Genomic DNA, 10,154 nt, shown 5'->3' with positions numbered 1-10,154 from the left:
CGGGAGCCCCGCGGGTGAGTGCGGGACGCTGTGCCTGCGGGGGGACCGGGTGGTGGTGGTGGAGGGGTCCCTCCGTGCGGTGAGGGGAGGGAGGAGGCCGAGGCCCGGCCCGGTTGACGCGTCGTGTCGTTGTTTCTCCCTAGATGTGGGCTGAGGTGTTGGTTCTGCCCTGCAGGGCCGGGCTGCGGCTGTTCCCGCCGCTTCGGCTGAGGCACCGAGCGCCGGGCGCCATGAAGCTGCAGTCCCCTCAGTTCCAGGCTCTCTTCACGCCGGGGCTCCGCAGCGTGGCAGGTGAGTGCGGCCGGGCCCCGGGTGGGGGTGTGTGGGCCTGAGCAGCGTCCCCCCGCCTGAGGAGGACCAAAATGCCGGCCTGGAGAGGCCGGGCGGCGAATGCAGGCTTTGCGCTTTGCGTCCTCTCGCTGCTTGTAGGCGCAGCCCCTGATTCCCCTTAGCGGGGAAACGGGAGAGGGGCTTTTGTGGGCCGGTGGTGGGTGCTGAAGGGCGGCCTGGGTAGCTGTTGTGTTCTGGGAGGTGGGTGCTGCTCTTCAGCTCTGGTTTAACCTCAGCCGGCTGCTAAGTACCACGCAGACGCGGGCTCGCTTGCCCCCACACCCTGTGGGATGGGGGAGAGAATTGGGAAAAGAAGTAAAACTCGTGGGTTGAGGTAAGAACGGTTTAATAGAACAGAAAGGAAGAAACTAATAATAACAGCAATGATAAAATGACAATAATAATAATAAAAGGATTGGAATATACAAGTGCAATATACAATGCAATTGCTCGCCAGCTGATGCCCAGCCAGTTCCCAAGCAGCGATCCCCCCAGCCCCACTCCCCCCAGTTTATATGCTGGGCATGATGCCACACGGTACGGAATACCCCTTTGGCCAGTTTGGGTCAGCTGCCCTGGCTGTGTCCCCTCCCAGCTTCTTGTGCCCCTCCAGCCTTCTTGCTGGCTGGGCATGAGAAGCTGAAAAATCCTTGACTTGGTATAAACACTACTTAGCAACAACTGAAAACGTCAGTGTGTTATCAACATTCTTCTCATAGTGAACCCAAAACACAGCACTGTACCAGCTACTGGAAGGAAAATTAACTCTATCCCAGCCAAAACCAGGACACAGTGTAACTTCAAAATTACTCAAAGGACATGGCGGAGCTCAGTTTTTATCAGCTGTTGTGGGGTATTGTGCCTGAAGAAATTGGGATTCCCGGTTCACTGCGCTCTGCCATAAGTAAACTAAGTGCTTTTCCCTGATCAGCTGCTAACTGCTGAAAATGTTCCACAGCCCAGAGTCCCCCAGTATCAATTAGCAACCTGTTAATGTTTAGGTTATCAGAAATGCCGCAGAAAAATGTATCAAAAATGACTGGGAAAATGCATGTGGGTGCTCAGCTGTGTACCTAATTTGTGCGTTTTTACATGAAGGTGTAAGGTACGTACATACTTGCTGCTTACTGCATATTTGAGTGTGTATTCCCACATCTATGACCTTAATTTGTGACAAGGTAGGTTATGGCTGACAGCGTGCTATGGTTTTTATTTGAGAGAGTGCTTTATGGTTTTCCTTTCCTTCCTAGAATTGTTTGAGAAGAAGAACTATGAGCTGAGAATAGCAGGAGGTGCTGTGAGGGATTTACTAAGTGGAATGACACCACAAGATATAGATTTTGCCACTACAGCTACACCAGCAGAGATGAAGGAAATGTTCACATCTGCTGGTGTTCGTCTGATCAATAACAAAGGAGAAAAACATGGAACCATTACTGCCAGGGTTAGTTTATGATTTGACTTGGATTTTTTCTAACTGTACCTGTGAATGTGCGGCATAACCAACAGAAAACTGGTAGTATGCTCCTTCTTTGTTCAAGTATTGCAGTAAGAGTTTAAATGAGACCATGCTTTAAAGTATGGAGTGATTTATTTTTTTATTACTTTTTGCTTGTAGAATTCAATTAATTACTATATTTTTATGCATATTGCCTCTGCATAACCCATTTGTGCTGCTGTGTTATCACTAGAAAAGATAATGTAGGCCGCCCACATGTTCAGATAATGTGGGGAAGCTGATCCTAGTGTTTCTTGCTCCTGATTTCGCAAGTCTTGCTTCCTCTGCCTTGCTTGTTCCTCTGCCTCTTATTCCATCTTCTGCAGGAAGATTTCTGCAGGCTATCTAGAAAATGAATAATGCAAGGATTGTTTTCAAGTGTTTGTATTTCTTGATTGTCTGCTCTTTAAGAAAACATGATTGTGTTGAAGTAACAATGTCTGTGGGATTTTCAGCTCCATGAACAGAATTTTGAAATTACTACTCTTAGAATAGATGTTGTCACCGATGGACGGCATGCAGAGGTTGAATTCACCACTGACTGGCAAAAGGATGCTGAAAGGAGGGATCTGACTGTCAATTCCATGTTTTTAGGTAAATTCTTTCAAAAGCAAATATTTAGATGAAACATTGATTTCTTAAATAAGCCACTAAATTATCTCAGTCTGTTTCAATTTTGTTTGTTTGTACTGCTATCAGCTGAAAGGTCTGTACAAGTATGTGAGATGATCTGACAAACCAGGTCAAATCGCACAACTTGTCCTCTGTATTTTCAAATGAGAGTGTTTAATTGTGCCAATCATGTTTGTAAATTCATATTCTTTTTTTTTTTCCTTTTCTAGGTTTGGATGGGATGCTGTATGATTTTTTTAATGGATATGAAGACTTGAAAAACAAGAAAATTAGATTTGTAGGAAAGGCAAGTGAGAGAATACAAGAAGATTATTTACGAATCCTAAGATATTTCAGGTACTAGGTTTTGCCTTTCCTAGATAAAGAAATGAAGTAAGCATTGTAGAAGGTTTCAGAAACATGCAAAAAGAGATCAGTGACGTAAAAAGTGTTGTAATTGTCATCTTGTTAAGTTTCCTCTAGTATTATAAATTAGAATATTTAACACTGTCATGATATTGATTATCTGAATAGCAGTAATAAATGGAATAACTGTTCTCAGTCTAACATACAGTGATTTTATTTGGGCAGGTTTTATGGAAGAATCGCAGAAAAACCTGGTGATCATGAACCTAGTACACTGCAAGCAATTAAAGAAAATGCCAAAGGTTTGGCTGGAATATCAGGAGAAAGGATTTGGGTGGAACTGAAAAAAATTCTTCTTGGAAACCATGTAAATCATTTGGTTCGACTTATGTATGAGCTGGATATTGCCCAATATATAGGTAAAGTGAAATGAAGATATATTTCCTACTCCTATATCATATACAAACAGAACTGCAGCGTGGCAAAGTGAGATAAAACTTGTTTTTATCCAGAAAAAAATCAGATTTTTATTTTTTTTCCCTGTGTTAACATCCACATTTCTTGTTAACACTCTTCCTTGCACTGTTTTTTGTGTGTATTCCTTTAGGACTACCACTTGATGGAGATTTAGAGGAATTTGACAGAGTCACTAAAAGTATTCAAAATCTGTGTCCAAAACCGATGACTGTTCTGACGTCATTGTTCAAGGTGAAGGATGATGTCACAAACCTCGATCTGAGGCTGAAAATCTCAAAAGAAGAAAAAAACCTTGGCCTTTTTTTAGTGAAGCACCGGCAAGAGTTAACCAAAGCTACGGGTCCGGAACCGCTTAGACCCTATCAGGACTTCATAATGGATGTAAGTGTATTTCATATTGCTTTACCTTGTTTTTCACAGTGAATGAAATTTCCAGTTTTACAGAGTAGCAGGGATGACGATGCCTAGTGGAAAGAAAGGGCCTTAAAGAGTCAAGTAAGAGCCATTTCATCGGCAGGCTTGTTTACTGATCTTAGGCAAATTTTTACCAGCGTTTTAAAGACTATGATATTTTCATCAGAAAGATGGGATGTACTGACAAAAAGTATTAGCCAAATTTGGATTGCTCCCCATTTAATATCATCACAGTAACTGGAAGAATATCTTTGTGTGTTATCAATACCAGTTAGGTGGAGTGGGTTGGTTTGGTTTTTTTTCCCCTTTGTTTTTCCTCTGGAGAGGGGACCAGAAATTAACGAGCTATTGTAAACATCCTGGCATGTCTCTGCAACATAAAGTAGAAACTTCACTATAAAAAGATTCTTTTCCTTTAGTAGAGTTTAGTTTTGCAAGAGGATAAATAGCAGACATTTCTACTTGGGTTCAAAAGCTTTTTTCTTTGCCATCCAAAATACTGAGGCTTTAAATTAAGACATTATTTTAAACAAACTAAAAACCCCACCATGTTTTTAGCAGTTCTGAGCACCTTGTGTTCCATAGCAATTTTCTGACTGTATTTAAAAGCCTACCTTTCAGTCAGGCTGAAAAATGTCACATTTAATCATCTGAAGCAGAAGTTTCCTGTGAACATACCTAGGGACTGACAGTTTTTTGTACTGTCCCAGCTGATCTCCCCTTCTGCATTAAAACATGACACAGGATCTGGACCTCAAGAGACTCCAGCTCTTTTCTGTGAAATTCAGCTCCTTGAATTGCGTATTGAAAGCCGGTGCAATTCCTGGAGCATCGGTATGTGTTCTTTGTGAGGCGTACTGTTAAGTAGGCAAACTGTGACGTTCTTCCACAGCAAAGTTCAAGTAATTTTCAGCTGAAGTTCTGCACTTCTATTGCAGTACCTGAGACTGAAGGCGAGAGACAGCAGTGTCTGCAGTGAGGCCTGTCTCTCATGGGAAAGGTAATAGTTCCTCTCCAGTGTGGAGGTTGAAGATAATGGTTACGGCTATTACCTGGAATTCAAGAAGTCCCCAAGGATCACACAGAGCCTCTAAGTTAGGACTGAGTTTTAAAACTTGTGAGGCAGAAGAGATTCTCACTTTGAGAGCTCCAACTTGTTGTCCAGATGTTGCCTAATAAGATGTCATGGGAATAACGCAATGTTGAGCACAGTTTGAGCTGTTTTCTACTGTTTCATAGTGCATCCTCTTTTCTTCTTTTCTTTTAGTCTAGGGAAGCTAATACAAATGCCAAGATCTGTGAGCTTCTAAAATACCAAGGAGAAGAACATCTTTTAAGAGAAATGCAGCAATGGACTGTTCCTTCTTTTCCTGTTAGTGGCCATGATTTAAGAAAAATGGGTGTGTCTTCTGGAAAAGACATTGGAACAGCATTACAGCAGCTACGGGATGAATGGAAGAAGAGCGGATACCATATGGATAAAGAAGAATTGTTAAGTTGCCTGAAGAAGTTGTAAAATTGAATAATAGTAGAGAACTTTGTGCCCTGTTCTAAGTGTAACTGAGATACCAGTAAATACTCCATCAGTGTTGTCACAGCCAATATAGCATTTGTCATATTTAAGATCTTCAGACAGCACAGTTCTGTTACTAATTTGTAACTTCTGCAAGGAGAAGTTTAATTTTGTAGTAATGTAAAATGGTATTTGCCAAGTTCCACAGTCTACCTCTTTTTGTTGAATTCTAATGATAAATATTTAACTACTTTATCTTGACTCTGGGTAATTAGAGGTGACACCAGGATTTTTCTCATTCTGACTTTGCTATATCAAAAAGAAAAAAAGTGGTTTTATCTTCTAGATAAAATCATGGGTGTTTTCTGTGCCTAGGAGAGTGACAAAGTGTCTAGAAATAATGAGCTCTAACTCTTTTTGTAGTTAAAGCTAGGTACCAGATTGAAATACTCACTCCAGCAGTTCCCAAAGAGCCTTACCATGCAAAACAAGTCTTTTTTCTATAAAGATTTTTATCTTCCATAATTCCAGAATCAGTTTTAGATTAAGAGGATGACTTAGCTGAGTCAGTATCATGAACTTCTTGTCTCTTCAGTAGTTTTTCAGTAACTTGTTTATCACTGAGTAACTAAATCTGTAGAATACTGGTGAAGGGGTTCTACAGTGTGTTTTCAACTTCCTGTGTGAAACATACTATTAATGTTAATAGTAGAGGGGGAGGTAGAGCCAGGGTCCCTGCCTTTCCCCCCTGCAGTGTCTGGTAGTTGCCTCTTGATTCCCTTCCTTTTTTTTTTTCCAAGGGAGGAGGTACAAATAGAATTCAGGTGATGGTGTTGGTGCGCCTAAACAGTGTGAACCTGAGCTAAGTCCTGTAGCTCCATCACCTTCAGAGTACTAACACTAAATTAGAGAAATTGCCAGTGCCTTCAGTAACTCTCCACACATCTTTTCCTGTAAACTCGCAGCAGTGAGACCCAGAGGCATTCACCTCTCTGATGTGCCAGCATTCTGTTTAAAGCAGGAGGATTATTTTGGGAAGAAGTCCAACATCCCTACTGCTATCACACCAGGTTCTTCCCTGTGTTGCTTCTGTGTTAATTATCCATACATTTCTTCTGTCTGAACAGATCTACATTAAAAATGCACTCTGAATGCCGTTCAAAAGGAAATTCTAAATCATTTGCCCTTTCAAAATTAATAACATTTTGGAAAGTATGAGAAGTAAAGGGGATTCTCTTTGTACAGTAGCCATCAATTGCTGCTGTAGAAGATTGGGTTTTGAAGCAGTGCTGTTCTGGCTGGTCTTAATGAACATGTATTAGCAACCCTGGTGGTTTTTGGTGTGCTTTAAAAAAAAAAACAACAAAACAAACAACAAAGGGATGGCTCTAACCGAGAGCATCTCTTGTGTATATAAATTTTATTGCAGGTTTAAGTTTTCCTACAAAACCATGGTAACTAATAAAATGGTTTGGGTTTCATTTTCCTCAGATATCATTTTGCAACACTAGATGGCAGCAATGCCAGAGCAGTGCCACAAAAAATGGGCATTTTATGCTTTCATATAGCTAACTTCCTAGCTGCTTTTTTTTTTTCCCTAGGAAGTCCATTACTTGAAATAAATCATTCTGAAGGTACTTAGGAACTTGAGGAAGACAGCAAGGGAAGAAAAAAAAGTGCTGTTTTTTCTCTGTTAATAAGGCAAAGCTCCTAGGAACATGATGGTGTTTGATTTAATTACATAATTAAATTGAAGCCTCCTTGCGCAGTTTATTGAACTACTGAAATCTTGGGAGGGAGACAAGTAATAAAATTTAGTACTATAGTAGACTCTTGTAAAGAGCACTTCACAAAAGTGCATCTTTCCAGGCAATGTCTGTGGAGGCGGTAAAATATTACCAACTACACTTTTTGTTACCCAAAATTGTTGTCGGGGTCGAGAACTCCACTTGGAGGGAGGATTTTTAAGGACACAAGCTTGAAACTCTTACAGTCTCCAGCGCTTCTGAAAAACAGCACAGATATTATTCTGAAACCATCTTAATTAAACAGTCCTGCTTTGAATTCAGTGTAGTTAGCACATTTGTTCAAATAGCTCATTTAAAAATCATGTTATGCTTGAGGTTTCTAGCTGGTCTGTTGAGCATCTCTGTTTTACTATAGTCCAAAGAAATTAAACCCTAGTAAAATGAAACTGCATTAAATCAAAATAATAGCATATTTTAAGCAAGCAGTACCAGGTTGAGTTCTGGAAAAATGATGTGTTTGAATAAACTTACAGAGTATGAACTCTTTAAACATCAGATTGGGAGATGATAAGAGATGAGGCAGTCTGATACATATATGGTCCAGTAAAGTACTCTTCTCCAATGGATTACTTCATTAATTAAATGACATTGGCAATGTGTTTTAATTAAAGAAGTTACACATCAGAAAAACCTGTGTGGCTTTGCTGTTTGGTAGCTGTTCCTGGCTCCACAGTGCGACAGCCCTTTCCAAAACCGGCTGCCAGTATCAATGTTAAGGCCATCACTCTTTGGGTTTCTTGGAGAAAGAACAAAAGACTTAACACTTCCCGTTCGCCCTCTTCTCCTTGGAGGGGGACGTATCCCAAAAGTTTGCAAAGAATAATGAACCAAACTCTTTTTCCTGCGGGTGAAGCTAATTCTCGTTCAAATTGGAGCCCGGAGCAGCAGGAGGGGAATGCAGCCCCTCTGCAGAGCAAAGCCTGTGGATTCGGGGGGTCCCAGGCACTGTCCCCTCCACACCTGCCCATCCTCATCGTCGCCCCGGGAGGGAACCGCCTGTGAAGGGCAAAATGGTAAATAATACAAACTGCTTTCTGTCGCAGATGGCTTCTGAGGATTAATGAAGGGTTTTACCATTCTCTCAAGATGTAATGGTCTGTAAAAATGATTAAAAGGCCGGATTGGCTTGGGTGCCTTTTCAGGGGAAAGGGCACGGCTAATTCTCCCTGCAGAGCCCATAAACCGCGGGCCTGAAGCAAAGGGAAGAAGAGGAAAACAAAATTACCCCAAGTGCCCCCAGACCTTGGCGCTGTGTGGAGGGAGCCGCAGGAGCTGCGCCCGCTGCCTGGCCTCGCTGTCCTTTGCTGAGCCCTGTGATTCAGGGGGGGGGGTTTATACACATACATACACATACATGATATACCTATCTATCAATGGCTCCTAAACTGCACATGAATAAATAAATAAAACATAATAGATGCTATAATAAATAATATACATATGAAATATTATAAATATATAAGCAATATTAAATAATATGTAGTAAAATATAAATATTTATATAAATTTGTATGTATTACATATTTATTATAGTAGATATTATATATATACACGCACATTAAAAGTTTAGGAGCCATGGATTTATATATACATAAGTATATATGTTAGATATAATATTTATATAGATAATATATATTCTTTATTATCATCTATATTAATAATATATACTTTACTATATTATTTATTATAATCCATTATAGTTTTATTTATTTTTATATATAAAAAAATAAAGTTTAGTAGCCATAGACAGAGTGCGCATATATATACATATATCTATATATATATCCCCCTATTTGTTTTTGTGTGTGTGTACACACACTTATATACACATACAAATCCATGTATATATACATACAGAAAAAAAATATACTATAATAATAAACATCTAATATATATAATATTTTTATAAATATATATATAAAGTTTAGGAGCTGCTGCCGTGCCTGGACTGGCCTGCTTGCTCTGCTTCTCCCTCTTTTGTGTTTACTTTTGTCTAGTCATTTTGTCAATGAAAATAAAATAGAAGACTCTACCTCACGTGGCACTTGAACAACCGCAGCACTTTCGGGACTCTTTCACCCGGCAGGTCCAGGTGAGCAGGGAAGCCGTGGTCAGCAGCCCACTCCGGCAGGACCAGCAGCTGTGCCTGCTCTTTGACTCCATGAAGTGTGCTTCACCCAGCCAGGCTGCTCTGGGACAGCTTAAAAAAAAAAAAAAAAAAAAAGGCAGCTGGAAAAAATCAGGAAAGCATCGTGCCACCCTTGGGATCCCCAATGGATGGCTGTGAGCCACAAAATATTGTTCCTTTTTTCTTTGCCTTGGTGTCCCTGCTCCCGCGGGAAGGGCTTTCTGCTGCCCCGGGGGTCTCTAAGCGGATTGTAACCCCGTCCCACACACGTGGCTGGGGCTGGCCGGGCACTGCAGACACAGTGACACAGCAGAGCAGGTTCACATCCAGAAACATCGCTAGCACACGTGGGAACTATTCTTTACTTCCCGAGCATTTCTGACTCGTGCCAGTCTGGGAAGTGTATGCCTCACACCCCTCCCAGACCTCGTCCCAGTTCGGACTGGGGAGAGTGATGCCTCCTGTATCTACAGCTCATGCAATAAATACAAGTAAGTTGTGCAGGGGAATTCATCTGGCTGAACATGAAAGCAGGATTATTATCCTTATTTTACTTCCCCATATGGTACAGCCATAAACGACTCATTAACTTCAAGGAGACTCTCGAGGGATTTGGGCTCAAGTAGTTTTTGATGGCAGTACCACCCTTCTGCTCCTCTACACGAGGAACTGGGGGCGTTAGTGGGTGGGGAAAAAAGTATACAGAGCATCAAACTCAAACTGTGTCCCTATGGAGACAGGGGCACGATACTCAGAGGCAGATGAAGTTTGTCCTCTAAGTACTCTAGAAGTTCTATCTACCTTCTCTAGGAGAGCACTCAGATTAAGGGAGTCATCTAACATGCTTCCATTTCAGAGCTATTGTTATAATTTATCTGTGGATTCAGTCCCATCAGGGACAACGTCTTCAGGCACCCAGTGTTCTACCAAGGCTTTTGTTCAGGTGAGTGACCTTTCTTACAAGTCTCAATACATCAACAAATCCTACAGACCACTGTGGAGCATGAC

General features: G+C 41.2%; 1 protein-coding gene across 1 annotated transcript; it reads left to right on the top strand.

The window, feature by feature from the left end:
- The first annotated feature begins 6 nt into the window (after positions 1-6).
- TRNT1 (tRNA nucleotidyl transferase, CCA-adding, 1) lies at positions 7-7,399 on the top strand. Its single transcript, XM_010570468.1, has 8 exons — positions 7-14; positions 144-291; positions 1,581-1,774; positions 2,284-2,422; positions 2,671-2,797; positions 3,032-3,225; positions 3,414-3,664; positions 4,965-7,399. The coding sequence occupies exons 2-8, from the start codon at positions 144-146 to the stop codon at positions 5,211-5,213; spliced, it is 1,302 nt and encodes a 433-aa protein (XP_010568770.1). The 5' UTR covers positions 7-14; the 3' UTR covers positions 5,214-7,399.
- Positions 7,400-10,154: the final 2,755 nt, after the last annotated feature.

This window comes from Haliaeetus leucocephalus, unplaced genomic scaffold (genome assembly GCF_000737465.1).
Source record: "Haliaeetus leucocephalus isolate CR32 unplaced genomic scaffold, Haliaeetus_leucocephalus-4.0 Scaffold2, whole genome shotgun sequence".
Taxonomy (NCBI): domain Eukaryota; kingdom Metazoa; phylum Chordata; class Aves; order Accipitriformes; family Accipitridae; genus Haliaeetus; species Haliaeetus leucocephalus.
This window is presented reverse-complemented; position numbering and strand designations above follow the sequence as displayed.

Coding starts and splice junctions, on each gene's coding strand:
- TRNT1 (XM_010570468.1), top strand. CDS start 144: ATGTGGGCTGAGGTGTTGGTTCTGCCCTGCAGGGCCGGGCTGCGGCTG. Junction 2,423..2,670: donor TGTCAATTCCATGTTTTTAG/GTAAATTCTTTC, acceptor TTCCTTTTCTAG/GTTTGGATGGGATGCTGTAT. Junction 3,665..4,964: donor ATCAGGACTTCATAATGGAT/GTAAGTGTATTT, acceptor CTTTTCTTTTAG/TCTAGGGAAGCTAATACAAA.